This window comes from Bactrocera latifrons, unplaced genomic scaffold (assembly GCF_001853355.1).
Source record: "Bactrocera latifrons isolate USDA-ARS-PBARC rearing strain unplaced genomic scaffold, ASM185335v1 scaffold_252, whole genome shotgun sequence".
Lineage (NCBI taxonomy): Eukaryota > Metazoa > Arthropoda > Insecta > Diptera > Tephritidae > Bactrocera > Bactrocera latifrons.
This window is the reverse complement of record NW_017536097.1, coordinates 245,611-266,395: the sequence shown is the minus strand read 5'-3', so window position 1 is coordinate 266,395 and position 20,785 is coordinate 245,611. Positions and strand designations below refer to the sequence as shown.

General features: G+C 33.1%; 1 protein-coding gene across 6 annotated transcripts in view; it reads left to right on the top strand.

Moving 5' to 3' along the window:
- The window catches only part of LOC108969440, a 23,730-nt gene extending 2,947 nt beyond the window's left edge, over positions 1 to 20,783 (top strand). For 5 of the 6 annotated variants that reach the window (XM_018934149.1, XM_018934146.1, XM_018934147.1 and 2 more), the window contains 9 exons: positions 7,923 to 8,600; positions 11,266 to 11,426; positions 11,493 to 11,677; positions 12,000 to 12,111; positions 12,178 to 12,332; positions 12,390 to 12,511; positions 12,581 to 12,773; positions 12,978 to 13,053; positions 18,275 to 20,783. In XM_018934149.1, the coding sequence (XP_018789694.1) occupies positions 8,413 to 8,600; positions 11,266 to 11,426; positions 11,493 to 11,677; positions 12,000 to 12,111; positions 12,178 to 12,332; positions 12,390 to 12,511; positions 12,581 to 12,773; positions 12,978 to 13,053; positions 18,275 to 19,239 (2,157 nt within the window). In that variant the 5' untranslated portion in view covers positions 7,923 to 8,412 and the 3' untranslated portion in view covers positions 19,240 to 20,783. The remainder of the gene's footprint in view (positions 1 to 7,922; positions 8,601 to 11,265; positions 11,427 to 11,492; positions 11,678 to 11,999; positions 12,112 to 12,177; positions 12,333 to 12,389; positions 12,512 to 12,580; positions 12,774 to 12,977; positions 13,054 to 18,274) is intronic. The other variant, XM_018934150.1, reaches the window with a different exon arrangement.
- Positions 20,784 to 20,785: the final 2 nt, after the last annotated feature.

Genomic DNA, 20,785 nt, shown 5'->3' with positions numbered 1-20,785 from the left:
AATTTAATGGGGAATTTTTATTATTATTCGAAAGAACATTTTTGGGCATTAATTTTTTGAAGATTATACCTCTCGTTCGAGTATTTCGACTGGTAGCTAGTTTGACGTTTGCGTAATTCTTACACGTTGTAAGAGTGTGAAATGTTCGGTTGCACACGAACTTAGCCCTTCCTTCTTCCTCATTTGTGAACTTATTATATCTAATATAATAGGTTGTCAAAAAAGTCTTGAGGTATTTTGATTGAATTTTCAATTGTTCAAAAAATTGGTTACAATAATGCGATTCAAGTCAAATATGCGCCATTTTTTTCGGTGACGCGTTCCCAACGAGATGCCAACTTCAAAATGCCCCTCTCATAGAAGCTCGCTTCTCTATTGGCAAAAAACTCGGAGAGCCAATTTTCACAGGACTCTTGTGGCCAACTTCAGACTACCAAGCGCGTTCGCCATGGACAGAAACAGGCGGTAATCACTTGGTGCGAGATCCGGACTATACGGTGGATGCAAAAGAACCTCCCATCCGAGCTTCCGGAGCTTTTGCCTCGTCACTWAAGATATGTGTGGCCTGGCGGTGTCCTGATGGAAGACAATTCGGCCTCTGTTGATCAAAGATGGCCTCTTCTGCATGAGTGCTGCCTTCAAGCGGTCCAGTTGTTGGCAGTACAGGTCCGAATTGAGCGTTTGGCCATAGGGGAGTAGCTCATAGTGGATTATTACCTGCAAATYCCACCAAACACACAGAAGAACCTTCCTGGCCGTCAATCCAGGCTTGGCCACCGTCTGGGCCGCTTCACCGCTTTTCGACCACGACCGTTTGCGCCGTACGTTATCGTAAGTGACCCACTTTTCATCGCCAGTCACCATTTCTTCAAAAACGGGTCGATTTTGTTGCGTCGATACGTTCAAAGATTTTTTTTGCGTCAATTCGTGTGGCACTCATACATCGAGCTCAAATGGTTTATAACGGTTTGATGACTCATGCCCAGGTCTTGACCGATGCTACGGCTGCTACTATGCCGGTCTCTTTCGACCAATTGAGCGATTTTATCGCAATTTTCGACGACAAGCCTTCCGGAGCGTGGCGCATCTTCGACCACCTCTACACCACTACTAAATGGAAACTATAGGGTCTATAAACTGCACAAATTTGATTGGCGGCTTGAGATGCATTTTTTCGTCGGGTAATGCGCGGCGGAGTCTACTGAAGCTATTAAAAGGCATTCGTTGATGGCACTCACTCCCGGCCGAGGATTATAAAATGTGTATGAAARATTGTATTAAGTTTGTATTGACTCAAAAAAAGCGTATTTTGAAGGTGATAATGAGATTAGTTTTAATGCAATACGTGAAAATGTTGCTTTTTTTTGTCAGCCTGCGTTTGAAGTACAAGGACTAAACAGGACTTTTTGAATCTAGAGCCCCCTGGTTTTGTCATCTATATATCTGGTACGTTAGAATCTTTACCTTTATCGGTTGTCCAGTGAGAATTTCATGACATTTCATTGATTGCAAGTGAAGTTATTGTGTTTCAAGTGTCAGTATGTTTGTGTGATCGGTGCGAAAACGCTAWCATTAAATTTTGTTTTAAAATTGGTAAAACTTTTACCGAAACGTTTAAATTGATAAAACAAGTTTATAGYGATGATTGCCTATTCCGTAGCAGAGTGCACGAGTGGTTTCAACGTTTTCAAAGTGGTCGGGAGGACATAAATAATGTTGATCGTCGTTTATGTCCTCCCGACCACTTTGAAAACGTTGAAACCAATCAAAAGAAAGAGCCAATCAAAATCCGTKATCACCGGAAATGTCATCGAAACTGTGCTTGAATTCATTAAAAATCAGCCGAAATCATCATTGAAATTCATGGAAATGGAATTGAACATCTCCAAAACATGRCCGAACATTTGGGCTTACGAAAGCTGTGGGCACGGTTTGTTCCGCACAAATTGACTGACGACCAAAAATTGCTCAGAATCCAACATTCGATYGACCGATTATTTAAAAATATCATATTTCACCAATTAAACACTTCCTGGATTCATCGTGCGACTTCTTCCTTTTCGGAAAAATGCATTTGCCCATAAGAGGAAAGGGTTATGCAGACGTAGAGGCCATTCAAAAGGCTTGCACCKGCATAGTGGCGGCCATATCGGCCAACAAGCTAAAACACTCGTTCGACATGCTTTTGGACCGTGCAAAAAGCTGAATTGAAACAGATGAAGACTATTTTGAATAAAATAAATTGATTTTGCGGAAAAAACCATTTCCTCTATTTTTTAAGTCCTGTTTACTTTCGAACGCATCTTGTAGAAGAAATTGACTTTTACACCGCGGCCTGCGACCTTTCATTAGCAGCTTTGACCAGCGCTTGACTGTAAATTGCTGCCATTGCTCACTCTTCCATCCTTAGTGGAATAGCCCTTTCATAGGSTTTCGGTCTCACCATTCTAGAAGCCAATGAAGAGCTGGAAAATTTGTCTGCGAGTTCGTTTTCGGCTTTCCTTTTATGTCCCTACACTCAGATAAGGTGAACTCGGTTGCAAACTGAAAGTACTTTAATTGTAGACTTAAAGCATTCGACTTTACTTATCTTTTCCACACTCCTCTTCTGTCTTGTGCAGTGTGGTATGTTTTCTATTTCATTAATTATTATATGGAACGGCGTGAGTTGTAACATAACCTCCAGCGTTGCCATGGGCACGTGTGAATTGTTCTCGTTGAACGAAGTGCTGCACTCCGGTCACCTGTGGTAGATTCTGCCTTTACCTCTTGAAGTTTTGGCACCRGGCACCGTTATTTGATCAAGCTTTCTTTTTGTAGCTGGGAGGCTTTACCTTCTATCACCTATAAACATTGGAGTTAGATGTAGGGTTATAACGGGTTTTTCAATAAGAGCGCTACAAAAGTTTTTTTTTTAATAAAACAAAATCGGTTTGGGTAATCAATGAAATTCTTTATTCCTGTGAAAGGAAATTCGATGCCATTATCTATGGAACTTSATTTCTTTTGCATGGCCACCACGGGCACGTTTGCAGACGCTGAACCCTATTTTCGACGGGCTTGAAGCATAAATCTTGCGATACTGCTGCAATTTCACGTTCGATATTCTTACGAAATCCATCAATCGTGTCTGGCTTGTTATCATAGATCTTGAGACTTGACGTAGCCCCACAAGAAATAGTCTAACGGTTTCAAATCGCCAAYTGACTGGGCCATTTCGTGAGATAACACGTACACAAACGCCGTGTCATCCAATTGAAACCACATATTGTCCAAGTCCATACCATCCAATTCGGGCCAAAAATATTCGACTATCGTTGAGCCGTAGYGATTCCCATTTACAGTAACGTGCCGGTCGTGATCATTGCGGAACAAGTACGGCCGAAGACGCCGCCGGCTCATAAACCGCACCAAATCGTAATTTGGTGCAATGGTGACTCATGGAATACTTGTGAATTGCTGCCTGATCAATAACGCATATTTTGCTTATTGACGAAGCCATTCAATCAGAAATGAGCCTAATCGCTGAAGATGATGTTTCAATGGAAATTCGGATCATTATCGGTTTGGCTATCAGAAACAAGCAAGAAGATAGTCGCTCACAGATTTGAAATTGAAGTTATATTATTATTTCGAATTAATTTATCTTTATTTCTATAAGGGAAAACATAAGTATAAAACACGAAAGTCTCAATTATTGAGTTTTTGAAAAAAAATTGCTGATATTTAGGGGAGGAGCCTGCCTTAGAAGTTAAAAAAATCAATTTTTTTGAGTTTTTTTTTTGATAGGGAAAGAAATAACTGATTAAGGCGAAATTTCTGGGTTATTTATAGTTAATTTAAACATCATCCTCAAATTTTACGGAAAAAATTACGAAATCTTTTATATTTTGCCTTTGGGAAGCAATTGCCAGACGCTTCTTGCATGCGCATATGCCACACGGCGGGCAGAATGCAGGTCGCGATTTCTGTCGCAAACAAAAAATTCAAAGAGATTCATATTATTTATTAATTTATGTTCAAGTTAAACTAGGAAAATTTAAAAAAAAGTGTAACATTATAAAAAAAAATTTAAATTTGAAAAAAGTGTTTTTTGACTAAAAAAATTTATTTTACACATATGCTTATACTTAACATTTCTTGGTTTTTTTTAGTTTAAAGAGAAGATAATTTAATGCCAAAGATAATAAACTTTGCCCCAATTCCATACGACGTTTAGTTTTTTTCTATCCTGCCCGCAAATTAAGAGAAATCGTACAACTGAAAAACCGAGAAATCGCGCGTCAAAGTTTTCGCTTTCTGCCCAGGCGCTCATAAGTATATCTGCTAGACGCTCGGTCACTATTTCCCTTCTAGCTCGACAATATTTCGAATTCCCATCTATAAGTATGGGGAAATATTCTTAGATAATTTTTAAAGATAAAAAAAATCAATATTTTGAAGCTTCTAAAGCAAACTCAAAGAAGATTTACAAAACGTAATAAACGCAATTTAACACCCAAATGTGGGTTTATTCATTCGATAAATCTTATCTCTTAAAATCTATCCTTAATTCGGAGCTAATTAAAAACTTTTATAGGATTGCTTCCAAATGTATTCATTTGCAAGTTTTGTCATATTAGTAAACAGCTGATTCGAATATTGGTTTTGCGTAAGATCGAAAAGACGAAAATCGAGATTATGTGACACGGTTGAAAATCAGAATTGGTTTGCAATTCTGACAGTTAAGCAATTCTGTCTTGGATTCCACAACACYCCTGATAGCTTCGACTGGTTGTTTAATCGTTTATCACCATGATGAAATGGCAAACCTTACTGAAGAAAAAATATATAATATAAWATGTCATAACTAATCACTAAATTAAGATATAAAACTTTAATTATCGTACGCCGCCCTCTTCTCATTTAAGGTGGTTGTTAAAAATTACAAAAAACGCGATATATTAATAAGCAAATCGATAATAAACATTACATTTTACACCCAGCCACTTTCAAAATTGGACAATACGAGTGGCACCTCCCACATTTAGGTGGAAACCCATATCATGGAACCTGTTTGACCGATTTCTATCAACATCGATAGGTTGCATAATTATGAAATTCTTATATTGCAGAGCTAAAATCAAGCCTTAATATATTCGGATGAAACTTTCGACAATAGTGCCTTTGAGGTATGGTATCCCGGGCATAGAAATCGGAAAGTCCCGCACATTATAGTTTTACTCTTTTAGTTTGGCAATCGTCCGATTTCTGATATTTGGCTCAGGTTATCGTTTGCACCGACAGAGGATGTCGAAGTTCAATTCATCTCGTTCTCCTGACTATTTTTGTATATACAGCGATTATCATCTAAGTCTGATAAATACATTATATATTGTATGATTAATAAAAAAATGTGAACTTGTATTATTACAAATGGAATTGTGTTCTTTAACGTGGTTCATATTTGTTAGAAGAAAGTCGCAGTTTTYATAAAGAATTAATTTGTTTCTACTACATCATCATTTATTTTTCCTACTGAAATTCTGATATTTTATTGATTTTAAAATCGAAACCTGTTTTTGATTTTAGTTTTATAATTTTAATAAAATATGTTTTCTGAAATGTGTGAAACTCGTAAATATGTATATTTTAGGAAGTAATGATATTAAGTTATCAAAAACTAGTTTTTGAGTTTCCGACCATTATTGTTTTATACATAACATCAATCTAGTTTTACAGTTATTAGTAATTTTAAATGATCTGAATGATTTTGAGATTGAGCTATTCGGTTTTGATCTTTGAAAATTGCTAGAATATGAAAAGTTAGGTTAGACCCGAACTTAGCTATTTCATACTCCTTTTAATTAATTATTGAAACAAACGAAAAGTAAACAGTTTCAAAAACTAASAGCTGATCAAGTTGGCCCGTGACGATTGCCATTATTTTAACCCTTCTAGCAGTCTACAACAACAAAAAAAAATATTATCTAGAATAATGTTTTTAAGTCTAATTCTACGCCAAAATTAAAAAAAAAATCATGAAATGGCATCTGCCAGAAAAAAACAGTTTTYGGTCTATAAAAATTTAAGGAGTTACATCAGTTTCCTTGGGTAAAAACAGTCTTTTTTTCTCATATAAAAATTAATTATTTTATTAGAGTTTTTTATTGTTAAAAATATACACTATTAACAAAGAAACTCAGAAATTTTAGGAAAAAGGTAAACTCGGCCAAGGCGATGCCATTTCCGGTGACCCCTCGAAAGAAAAGATGCGCCTGCGTTGGCAGGATAACTCCTTACAGGATCATCTAAAAAATCTGAAAAATACGTTTAAATTAAAACCTTAACTTAGAACTTGAACAAAGGAAAAAAATGTCAAAATTTGATTTTTGGATGAAAGTTTTGCAAAAAAACTCAAATTTTAGTGTTACCTTTCAAATAGTTGTAATCGAAAAAAAATTTTTAGTCCAAGTCTTTAAGAATTGTATCTCAGAGATGTTTGTAAAATTKCATGAAGATCGGTTGAGTAGTTTTTAAGAAATCTTGCAACCCACTTCGAAAACGCGTTTAAAGACGGCGCACTTAGCCTAGCTAGTCTSGAGCGTACAAGTTCTCGCGGCTGCAAATCTGAAATTCGGATTAACTTGAAAATTTAGGCCAATATTCCAGAGGTGTTGTAGAATTAAATAAGACAATAAAAAAAAAATCGATATTTGAAACCCGTAAACCCATATATCCCTTTAAGGTAAATAGATCCAATCAACCTGAGAAATCGCAGATATCGTTTTAAAAAAGACAATTTCGAAGAAAACGCGGCTCAAGTTCACCTATAGCTATATCTCCGAAAATTTTTCCGATTTGTTCTTATTTTTCAAAAAGATTTTTTCGGGCTTACACTAACCAAAAACGCCCTCTTTTTTTAACTCTAACCATACACAAATGGTTTTCAAAAAGAGGTTTAAATAAAATACTTTTGCAAACATTTTTTTTTATGAATTTCCATGGTCGCTTTTATTGTTCTTATAATTTAAACACATCTGCGTATGTACATACATATATGTTAATATTATTGCAAATCGTGAATATATAAGTATACATATTTGTTTGTAACTGTGTACTTTTAATACATATTCACTCTCAGCATCTAAAACAAGGACAATTGTGTGCCTTGTCACGTGCAGTCTTTTGAGTTTCATATCTTGTGCTGTCACGTGCATGCGATGATATGTCAACAGGAATTCTATGCACGCCGTGAATGTAAAAAAAACTTCCATAATTCGGCCAATAAGTGGTAAATGCGGTCATAGATAGATACACTTATATATGTATACATATATACCATACACATGTAAATACTAGTTCATATGCATTGACATTGGCACATGTAGGACTCAAAGTACATTAGTACCGATGCAATATCTCTTGGTTTTTAATACATTAGCGAAATCGAAACATTCATGTGGAGTTGCGAAATTCGACTTCGATTAATGCAGATAAAATCAAGTCGTTTTCGTTTTTTCTTACAATAAATGATAAGATTAGGCATATGGCACGTCGAATACATATAAAATTGGTGTATTTTTTTGTTTGCATAAGATGGTCATTGCTCATTAACAATCATTGTTTTGGCGACCTCGTAAAGAATTAATATAGAATTACATAGATATTGTATGTATATCCCACGTGAATGTTTATTTAATGGAAGTTCATGTACTAATGAAATATCGAATGGTAAATTGGCAGCGAGTTATCTTATCTAAACAAAAAAAATKTCRAGTATTTATACACTGCTTACAAAAAGGGAAACATTATTTTATTTTATTATATAGAAAATTAATAACATWTTATTTATATTGGTCAAACCTCGAATATATTGTATCCGTATTTTATGGATAAATTGTTAATGTACGTATATGTATATAAAATTTTGTATTTAACAGGAAATTAAAAGGTCAATTAAAATGCATAGAAGAAAACGATTCAGAACAATAAGAGATGRTCGTATGAGATGTTATTTAACTTCAGCATAGAGACAATTCAACGAATAGCCACTTTCTTATAATGTTCTGCCGTCCATATTGGCAATGGCGAAATAAGGAAACGAAAATTATGGCTAGAGCAAAATGGAAGCGAAAATAACAGTGAGATAATTAAAAAAGAWATTAAATGAAAAATATACACACATGCATATATTGAGGTGTTAATGATATATATTCATATTACATTTTAAAATACTGACAATAAATGTGATATTACTTGTGTATTAAAACGGAAATAAATGCAGAGTTCATTGAAATATTACATAAACATCGAAGACAAATGAGAAAAATTATTTTGTCACTTAGTAAGGTTAAATTTCGGTAAATTATACGAATATCGGCTGCCGGGATTGCAGAAATTGCTTGCAAGAAGCAAAACTTACGAACATCAATGAACTTACTGTGCTGTTGCTGCGGTAATATGGCGCCGAACACTAGGATAACTCGTAAATGGGAGTTATTTGCTGGGCGCAACAAATTTTACTGCGATGGATTATTGATGTCCGCACCACACACGGGGGTTTTTTATTTAACTTGCATACTGATAACGGGAACCAGTGCACTGTTTTTTGCATTTGAGTAAGTAATAACTTTCGATATGTATTGTGTAGATATTTAAGCCCATTAAGACCCAACACGTCGTATAATCATATTGTCCACAAATTATAATATTTTCTGTTTGCGAGWTGAAATCCGGGTGACTGTCTGTCTGTCCGTACGTCACGAAATGATGTAAGAGGGCTTTAATGGACCCGGGGTCAATATTGGACAATGTGGCACCTCCCACATTTAGATGAAATCACATATCTCGACACCAGCCCGACCGATGTCAACCAAATTTTGTAAGTGTTATTGTGAAAATGGGCGAAATCGGGAATTCTCTTATAACATAATTTGAAATTGCATTGGAAACTTTCTCTTTTCAGTACACAAATCAATAATGCAATAATAWATCAAAACAAAACATAACACGAATAGTGAATTTGAGGTGTGTCACCTTATGATCAAAAATTGCGTAAATCGAACCAAAACTTTTCAAGACCCTAGGTACTGAATATGTGGACTTAGTCCTTATAGTTGATTTCTTAGTGAGAAATATAATTAAAATCAGAGAGAATACTTTTAGAATGTCTACGTGCTACACTTGCGTTGAATCGGTTTAATAGTTCCCTAAGCTCTTATATACCTAATATAAATATTTTTGAATTCACCGCCCTAAACCCCATATAACTAACAAGGTTTATGTACCTGCAGGTACTTCCCTGGCTTTAATCTTTGCAATTTGCAAGGTTATGGAATATTCGGTTATACTTGAACTTAGCTCTTCCTTACTTGTTTATAGTATATTTGAATACGAATTTATTTTTACTCGTATCTTGCTATTATGTGTAAACTAATTTTTCAAAAATCATATCGACAAGCAAACATAACCAATATAATAATCATATAAAATAAAAGAGGACGTAATCAACCTTTGGAAGTACACCTGTGTATACGAAGTAGGTTGGACAATAAGGGAATTTGTATATCATACATATGTATTTCTTAAAACCTTTGCCAGTGAATATTACAATACAATTGCAGCCATACCATCCCCGGCGAATGAAATGTAATGATTTGCGTTTGCAGAGCAAGCATGTTTGACTGCACCAAACCGTCCCTATGAGCTTTTCCATTGTTCTCCTTGCGTTTCTTTTGTGATATTTGGCATGAAATGCGGTTTAATTGTAGCTTATGAATACATCATCCAAACACATGATTGCTGACGGTTGGGTTCTAAAAAGTTTTTAGAGAAGAAATAAAGTCCACAGTTTTGGARCTAAACATAACCTTCAAAGGACACTGATAAAATTCACAGGTGTCATACAATTAGTTCTTGTAATAACGTTTTGAGTAAATCTAGCTTTGGTGTATAGTAAAAAATGTATACATGGGTTTTTTTCAGTTAAAGAAAGATACATTTTGCACTTGTTGGCACTGAGTATAATAGTTTTGTTTATCTAGCGGTTATTTACTACACCTAAAACTAATCATGATAGAATGTTGATATACGAGTATGAAGGAAAAATTATCAGGATGAGGAGATTTTATGAATTCCGGATGTCTGCCTGTCCATCCGATTTTCTGGAATAACTTGAGTAAAGATTACGAGACAAAATGAGACCACGACTGAGTAAAATTCGATCAAATATCATAAAAGTGCAATTACTCACTAAATAAATACGACAGACGCATTACGTTTCATAGGCAAGACTGTACTTAAGGGCTTCATCGGAACCATAATGCGTGGCATTGCCAATAAAAAATCCATCTGATTCACTTTGCAGTATACGAGTATAAGTCAAGTACTAATCAACACATCGGAACAAAATTTTACTTGACTTTAAGGTATACATCTCATTTCTTAAAATTGTCAAATTGGGAATATAACTTTTTAGTCGCCCATATATGTCACCACAGGCTATGGCTGAGTTTTTTGCCAAAATATCATTAAATCGTTGAGATGTATTATTTAAATTAAATAAGAACCTTCGAGTCTCAATCTCTATCTTCTATATAATCACTAGACTACGTATCGCTGTCACTAAGAAGGATAAATTACGCTGAATAATAATAAGTGAACCAATTTTAAGCCGAAGACCTTTAAAAATATATAAGGAAATTTAACTTTTTCATTTTCATCAACAATAATAGCGATGGATTTAAAAGGCTGATCCATTTCGAGGTTCCCTCTTTTTTAAAGAAAAAACACAGAAATTTCAAACTTTATGGGGATGTTTATTACCATTCCAAAGAACATTCTTTGGCATTTAATTTCAATTTTCGAAAATTCGTTCGAGCGTTTCGATTGCTGACTKGCTTTGTACGCCTTCAATTTAAGATCTTGAAGTAAAATGCGCCAAGTCGTTCCATACATTAGTCCGATTTGTTGCGAACGGACCATTTGTTCATAATTCAGTGCCACATAATCTTTTTGAAGTAAACACTTTTGATGAGTACTAGTATTTTATGTAATTGCAACCTTTTATTTTATAAAAASAGTGCTCGTTCTTAATATATAAGGAGAAGATTAACTTAAACTTAGTTAACTAATTTAATTTTCAAAATATATGTGTATATAAATATTAATATGATCAATACCAAGTGTAATGAAGCCTACCACCACAATATGTCTTTACCTTTACCTAATGTGCCATGAATATTTGAAAATTGGTTTTATAATCTCCATTTTGTTAAATTTCAGTTGTCCGTTTCTGGCTACACGTATAAATCCTATCATTCCTATTGTTGGTGCAGTGCTTTACTTCTTTACAATGAGTTCCTTGCTACGAACAACCTTTACAGATCCTGGTGTTATACCCCGTGCTTCTCACGACGAGGCTGCCTATATAGAAAAGCAGATTGGTAGAAGATTTGAAAAATGTTCATAAATTCAGTTTTTCTATTTCTTTATTTTTTATATAATTACAGAAGTGCCAAATTCTCTCAATAGTCCYACATATCGGCCACCGCCACGCACAAAAGAGGTCCTTGTTAAAGGACAAACAGTGAAATTGAAGTAYTGCTTTACATGTAAAATATTTCGACCCCCACGTGCATCGCATTGCAGTTTATGCGATAATTGTGTTGATCGRTTCGATCACCACTGTCCCTGGGTAAGCAATAAATCTTGATAATTTTGCTTAAGATATCGCTCCTCYTCTCTCTTTATTCGCTCTTTTTTATAATTATATTCAGATTTCACTAAATTTCTTGGTAATTTTTAAACGGTTGTTTCCTATAAAATTAAAATTACGAATATACATAATTTCCGGAAACGTACATTGATGAAACGTACTAAAAAAAAGGTGTAAATGCCATCATGTAATATCATTTAATACGCATGAGATTGGCTTGAAAAAGAGTAAGAGAGCAGAGGAGTGTGTTCATAATATACTCGTTAWTATATTATTAATTAATTTAAACTATATTTTTTAGGTTGGTAATTGCGTGGGAAAACGAAATTATCGTTTCTTTTATTTATTTCTAGTCTCGTTAGCATTTTTAGCGGTATTTATATTTTCATGTTCTGTGACTCATTTAGTTTTATGTAAGTATATTATAAATATAAAACCACAAACATAAATTTACGGACATTTACTTTTATTTCATGCAGTGATGAAGGCAGAACAGGAAATATTTGAGGTGATAAAAAAGGCGCCATTTACTGTGATTGTTGTGTTCATTTGCTTCTTTTCGATTTGGTCAGTTATTGGTTTGGCAGGATTTCATACCTATCTGACAACCAGTGATCAAACTACGAATGAAGACGTCAGTATAATTTCATRAAGAACATTCAGATATTAATGCCTTTCTTTTGGGGTGTAGTTGAAAGGATCGTTTTCTTCAAAAGGGGGTCAGCGTTCGATAAATCCATATTCGCGAGGAAACATCTGTCTAAATTGTTGTCATATACTTTGCGGGCCAATGACACCATCACTAATAGACCGGTTCGTTGACGACTTTTCTTTAAATGAAATATTTTATGATTCTATTTTCACTTTCTGATTGTTTTACAGTCGGGGTATTGCAACGGATGATTATATTTTGCAAATGCAACAACATTCCAGTCCACGCCATCCTTTAAGCGACGTGATGAGTGCTTCTCACGTAGGTTCAAGTGGAATGGTTACGGCCCAACCAGTAATTGCAGGAGTAAGTGCGGGCACTAACGTTGGGGGCAATGATATTAAAAACCGCCTTTACGAAGAGGTGAGCTATTAAATCATATTATATTATATTGTAATTATTTTCCGCATATGCCTTTTTGATATAATTTAAATATAATATTATATAATTTCTTTTTTGCACATGCAACTAATGTATCACAACCTGCAATTTCACGCAACTGGATTGGACATTTGCACCAAATACATTGATCGTTACACCTTCTTTTCTTATACAACATGATTGTAGTCTAATGCCTCTTCGGCAACATTAGGTGCTAGTAATGGAATATATCGACCACGGAGTTATGATAATCTACAAAACGGTAAGTCACAGCAGCTACAATATAAAAAGTGTTCTTTGCAAACACTTCTACCCCCTGCTACTCATCAATTTAARAATCGACTACTAAAGCCAAAACCAGAGCGACAAATTCTCCACGAAAGCCATAGCGCACTTGCGACTCCACAAATCATTCATTCACCAACCATATCATCGTACCATTTAAATTTGAAGCGATCGCTTCATTTGCCAATTTCGCCTTCTTTCGATGCAGGAAGCTCTCCGCTTCCACTTTTGCATCACCATTCCCAAAATATGCATTCCATGTACCCTGTAGCATCACAAGCACAATCTTTAGCGGTAACAGTGGGAGCAAATAGTATCATCGGTTCTCCCGTATCAACGTTGGCAACACCCATACCTGCTGGTGCGCGCAGCACAGCAAAACGTCCATCTACATTGCAACTCCAAGCGACGGCGGCCCACTCGGCCAGCTCTACAACTTTGACAACCATACATACCGCTGCACCACAGCCTCCAGCGCCAACCGATTTTAAGTATTATTCGCCTCAACGAAGTACTGATTCCAATTTAATGCGCAATTATCCATTCCATAAAATTCGCGGTATGCGTCGTCAGTCAACTCAATCGGTTGATTCGCAAAAAGTTAACATAAGTGGTTATCAACCGCTCCCGATGAGGCCACGTTATAAACATCAAGAAGTCCTCTTTGAGTTAAAATCACCCACAAATCGTTTAACTATTCGTGAGTGTGACTTCGGCGGCGGTGGTGAACCCTGTGACGATGACCAATCTATAAAGGATAGTCAAATATTTCGTGTTAGTAAACGAAACTTATATATGAATCATCGATCCCCGTGGAAGGAGCGCGACCGTTATTCTAATTTATATGAATATTCGTTCAATATAGATTTAAATTCCATAATAGAGGATGCTGCTGGAAGTGACTCATCATAGTATGAAATATACATGATTTACTTTAGCTTCTGTTATATGCACTGTTGATGTCGCTTCAAAATACGGGSTAACACAGATGTCAGTATTAAAATGTAACACATATTTATTGTTATGAGAATAGAGTTTTTAAAGCAACGAAAATACAAAGAATAGGTAACTCATACTTCAAGTTCTTCAGTACGAACATTTTAATAATGAGGTTGTAAAAGTACATAATTCCTGTCTTGCATAAAATGAAATTTAATATGACTAAAACAAGTCCACTATAGGCGACAATATAATAATACATACATATGCAGACGAATTTGGAATTAAGAAGATGGTAGAAACAAATTTATCATTAACTGCGAAGAAACTTAACATGCCAGTCTTAAATACGCTTGTTATATTATTGTTTTTAAATATGTTGGACTACATTCTGTCTTTTTTTAAATTGCTTAGTAATCCTTATTTAGTAATCCTTATTTGTCAAATAAAAAAAAAAAAAAAAAAAAAAAAAAAAAAAAAAAAAAAAAAAAAAAAAAAAAAAAATAAAAAAAAAAAAAAAAAACACTTACAAAGATTTGTGAAATGTTTTAAGCTTTAAAGTTCTATGGGGTGTATTGGCAATTTTTTACGAGTTCCCGCTTTACAATTTTGAGACTTTCACATATTATGTCGCAACTAATAAAATATCCTTTTATTTTCCCGAAATTTTCTTTSTGATTTTTTTTAAACTGCTACTATTTCTGTCGAAATATTTGGATTATCATACATCACATTCCCTTTGAACATTATGAACAAATATTGTACCGAAAAATCCCGAAATGAATAAAAGTACTGCCATTTTTGCTAAATCTACTAACCCAAGTGACTTCAAAATATATATAGATATAAAGTTAAACAAGATTTTAAACGATTAACCGATTAAATATAGTAATACATTTACACGTTACTRAATAAAAGCAAAATTAGAGGCTTTTACGCAAATATTTAAAAAAGTGGATGATCAGTTGTAATATTCACAAAATGTATAATATTGATTTATTTAAATACAATTAAGCTAACATAACAGAGTACTCATTTATAACTCAATACTTCTGGAAATAACAAAAGAATTTATAGATTTTTTGTGAAGGTGTTTTCGAAAGACCAGTGCCTACTTATTTAACATACATTTTTTATTACTTAGTTACGGTCATTCTGCAGATTTTATAATCGATATTTTATATGTACTATTCAAAATGTTTACAATAATTCCTTAAAAGATCTTTGTTAGGTGTTTGACTAAGTTTCTTCTCTGTGCTGGACAGGGTACAGGAAATTACATAAGATTATGATATCTCCACTCTGAGGTACAGCCACTATTTGAAAAGACTTTATACCCAAATTATCAAAAAATTTTTTGTATGTTGTTCCGAYCGGATTTCATACCACAATCTCCTATGTAGAGGTTACAACTTTTTTAAAGGATAAAATAACATCTTCACATAAATTAGAAAGTTAGTCACACCAAATTTTTTTTTAAGATCTCATAAATGCCTAATAAAAGCCTTTTTATGTTACTAAAATTAGGTTAAAAACTGGGAAAGTATCCGATCCATCAATTGTTTACTGAGACAAGATAAATATCGACAATAATTCTTCGATACGTTTAGATTCCCTATTGGATCAATTGTGTTTAGATTCAAGGAACTTAATGAACATTTCGGTTTAAATTTCTGTATGATTGTTCTTTATGCAAATCAGCTTAGCTAGGACCCTGTTAAACTGTAACTGTGGAGAAATTGTTTAACATGTTCAAACTCTCATATTTGTTTCTGCTAATTTGAATATTATTAACCATTATTTTATTCATTATGTTTAGTTGTTGTTGTACGTTTACAATTTTTATATTCGTTCAACTATTTATTATCTCTCTCTTTCTCTTTATTTTTACATTTCGTACTTTCATATCGTCATTTTGTATTAATATGCAAACCATTTCGAAAAAAATGTAAACTGATTTACTCAAAATAAATGTTGAGACAAATCAAAACAAGCCGCGTCGCTTTAAAACAATAAAAACTAAGAAAAATACTAGATTGGGTGAGTTGTTTAATATTTTCAACTGTAATATACTAAAAAAAAATTTGAAATGATGAAATATAAATAAGAAATAATCCATATACACCAGTTAGTTGCGAATAATTACATATATTGTTATTCATTTACTGTTTATGGTAGTATATAAACATRATTGCATATAAAGTTTTATTGAGATTTTGATTTTCTTCTTCAAGTTTAGCAAAAATTAGCTTTATATCATAGTTTGCCAACTTGCGTTAGAAATTTGATGAATTGTGTGCTCTCTTTTGCAATTAACTGAGATTTTTTTGCACGTTATTTTAAACATTGATCACTGCAGTTGTCGATTGCAGTGTTTTGCTCAGCTTTTGTTTCAGCCCTTCACACAAGACGCAGTCGTGTATACATACATATATCGGTATGCGTATTGTTATTGTTAAATCGTTTGAACACTTATCAAATAATTACACCGAATCAACACAATATGTAGTAGAAACAAGAAAATTATGTTGACTCTATCGAAGTCTCGGGTAATTATATAACGCTAATATATCAGGGGCATGGCTTATTTATTTATACAATTTTAAGGTCAAAATATTAGATAAGTTTTATTGGAAATGAATAAAATTTTAATAATGTAATTGTTATCGAACAGTAATACTCTTGGCAGTTGCCGWTACCAAATTGAAATGTATATTTTGTAGAAATACAAATATTAATTAATGAATTGCTTCATAAAATGGAATTTACTGTATAATTTGTATAGACGATAATATTTTCAGAAATATTCATTTAATTTTCATTGTGTGAAGGGTGCAACCACTTCGGAATTATCGAAGTGATTTTGTTATTAACCAAAATATTTATATTAAATAAATCACACAATACGAAATGGGAAAACTAGATGTTCGGTAATACATTTATGTACTTTCTCTAAGTGATTATGTATATATGTATATGTATGTATCTCGCAAACCATTCCCCTCACCATACCATAACCATAAATTTGTTGAAATATTGGCTCTTGTTTATCATATATCATTTGAGTCTGTATGCAACAAATATGAGAAATAATTTTTTATTTAACCGAAAGGTACATAAAATTGAAATATGTATTYCATATTTTCTCCCTTCTTTTCTTCCCTTGTACATATGTAAATTTATTTTTTGTGTTTTTTTGGTGAAATACCCTACAACGAAAAACCCAATTAATTGAAGCTCCTGAATTGATTCAACCATTACTTGATGACGGTGAGAGAGTACAAAGTGTCTAAATCGAATACGGTATTTCCGCTTTCTGTTTTGCGATAAACTCGCTTTAAATCAAACATGTGCATGCTTTATGAGAAGTGTAAAAAATCTAAGCAATAGTTTTTAATGAAATTCATAGTTCAATACACATAGCAACATCCTTAGAATGTAATAGTACATAGCATACATATTTACATACACAAATTATTTATATTGACTTATTGACATATTTACATTGACRTGGTCCACTATTTTCCCTCTAATTTCGCAACCATTTTTAGTTCAAGGACAATCATATCTTTTAGAGTCGAATAATATACAAATTTACTAGATATAAATGTTAGAAACTTGGAATACTTTTTACTTCATTGTATGTATTCGACTGTATGTCGAAATATATATCGATAATATATTTTATTTTAAATTTTTTATATAAACAAGGAGCATTTGTCGGTTAAAAAAGTCTGGCAACAAAATATTTTATTGTAAGATATAATTTTCATTTGGGTTAAAAAAATATTAAAATTTTTTACTTTTGAAAGAATAAAAATGTTTATAAATATTTAAACATAATTTTTTTATCTAAAAAAATTGAAAACAACACATTTTGTCTCGTAAAATTGAGGTAAATGGTATTTCAAAGCAATAAATTGTTTTGTTTACATGTTATTATTTATTCTTTGGACTTACACGTGACTAATATGTATTTATGTATGTATTATATATTTGCAATATAGTAAATATCTCTGGTAACCATTTATGTTCAAGTAATCGGATTCCACTGGCTTTAAGCTTTAAGAACTGCTTTTTCTTGTGATTAATATTATTTAGCTATTACATTTAATTTTGCTTTGTTACATAAACTAAAAACATTTGAGCTACTTAATTAAATATACGATTTGTTTTATATTATTTTAAAAATCAACTTCATTATTAACATTTTTATAATACTAAAAAATTATTCCTTTTGCTTTCAAAATATATTTCAGGAAACTCCAATAGCCTTGCGCATTTGGTAGATAACGAAATTCCCCTTTCCCAGATGGACGTACCGCAAACACAAACCGCACAAATGCAACGGCAATTCCGTCACCATAAAGATCGTGTACAAACGAGTTCCTCAGATAGCAATAATATTATAAATACATTTGACACTAACGACTGCAATCCGGACGATGTAATTGAAATCGTCGGTAAATCGGAAGTTGTAGTTGCTGTGGCAGCAATCGCTGCTACAAGTCAAGCTCGCGAACGCCAGAATCGTTCGGACAGCTATAATAACTTATTTTATTCGGATAGTGGCCCCGCTATTGCAAAAAGCAATACATTACCATCGAGTGTTTCGGCTATTGAAAGTTTTGATAAAGAATCACCCGATCTTCCGCAAGAAAATGCAGTTAACTTATCTGCCAGTGTAGACATGAAAGATTCTGTAGATTTGAGAGAAGAAACTGAATCAACAAATGAAAAACAGAAATCCAACTTGTTAAAACCAATTTCCCAAATAGAAAATGTGTATAGCAACGTCTTACAAAGTGGTGCTCCCTGTGCTAAACATGCAGATAGTAATACCAGTTTACATGTGTACTCCAATTTAATGGACGAACAAAAACAGCACGAATTAACGCTACAAATGAATAAACAATATAAGCAATTAGCGCAGAAAAGTATTTCATCATCCGGTGTAATGTTATCATCAGCGTTATTAAATGACGATTTAGATTTGGACGACCCAGTTAGTGCATCATTTGTTGCACAAGAAAACGTAGACTCCAGTTTTTTATCTGCCAATGGTAAAGTGTGTGATAGCTCTATGAGTGGTCTAAACCGTCTACGTATGCTAAATAATACGACCATGATAAATACGGCACTTGATTTAGACAGCTTGGACGGTTCTAGCTTAGGCAACAATTCTCAATCGTGCTTAGTTAAAGAAGCTCCTCCATTATCCTAAGCATCATATCGTCAACTACCAGAACAAAATAGATACTTATACATATATACTAAAAAAGAAAAGTGTACAAGTTGATAGTGTAAACTTTGTATTTWAATTTACATAGGTTAAGATTTAATCAAACCGCAATGAAGATTTACGTACGTTTATAGCAAACGACATTACTCGCACAAAAACTGAGAAAACTACAAATCAACAATTGATTTTTAATTTCAGTTATGATCTTTACTTTTGAAGTCATCGGTCATGGGTAATTTCATATCTTGTCTGAATTCCAAATTTTCAAATTTTAAAATAAATTGTCGAGCTGTTGATAGAGCAATTTAGGAAAGAAGTTCGAACACTAATGTTCCAATTGAATTTACACATCAATAGCAGTATCTGTTATGTGGTTGTTGTTGTAGCGCTAGAAATCATTGGCCTGATAMAAATTCGGAGCCGTTCTGATTATTTAGACCCAACTTACGTGGGAACGGACGGGAACGTGCCTGTTATGTATGTAAATGTTTTTTTTTGCAATCATTGTAAAAATTAGTTTTAACTTTGAATGCTTAATCTTGAGGAAGTGAACAGAGAAAATATAAAGCATGCTGTGAATGAGCGTGTGAGAACAAAGCCATAATGAGGTACTTGCGCTTTCTTAAACACTATGTTTTTAATAGTGCGGATTCGGATATTAATCAATTCAACCAGTTAGTCAACACAGCAAGAGGTTGGTTATTTAATAATGTACAACAGAAAATACTTTTGTTTTGTATTAATGTAAATTTCATAAAAAATACCGTTATTATTGCCGTTAGTTTAGTGCTAAGTGTTAATGTTAYTGTCATATGACTCATTAAGTTGATTTTATTTGGCAACCCTGATTTTACTGTATTTTTCTGATGATATTTTTAAACAAAAATTATGTTTCTGAAAGAAAACTATATATGAGTTAAAGTAATGCGCATGCAAATTAATCAGCAATGGTAGTTGCAATCACCAWTTCATTCATTCATAGCACTTTATAATAACTATGGCTTGAGTTCATTGAACAATTTATGTGAAATCCTAGAAAATAAGTAAACAATAATTAGAGGTTAAATGGCTGTGCCTCAAAAGATAACCGTAGGTACGAAATAAGCTAAATTAACTTAAATTGTTCGTGAGAGTTCAGATGCACAATTTTTAATTAAATTTTAGTTTATTATAATTGCTTTTAGATGTTAAGATGTAGAAAATATACGCGAATCAAATCCAGAAATTGCCATTAAAATATGGAAGGTACGTAAAGTTATTTAAGATTTTATATTGAACAATAAAATGTCAGTTAAGATTGTAAATAAAATAAAAAGTAAACACAACTACATATATACATGGTAAACCATATAAAAAKGAAGGAATAAATAAATCAACCTGATTAGTTATAAAAGTTACTATTACTATTATTGAGATGTTATAAAGTTGTGTTGCTGAGTAAAAGATTATTACATAAACTCGTTACTGTAACTAGGTGAGAATGTGAATACTATAAATGAATAAAGCAACGAAAACACTACCATAAATA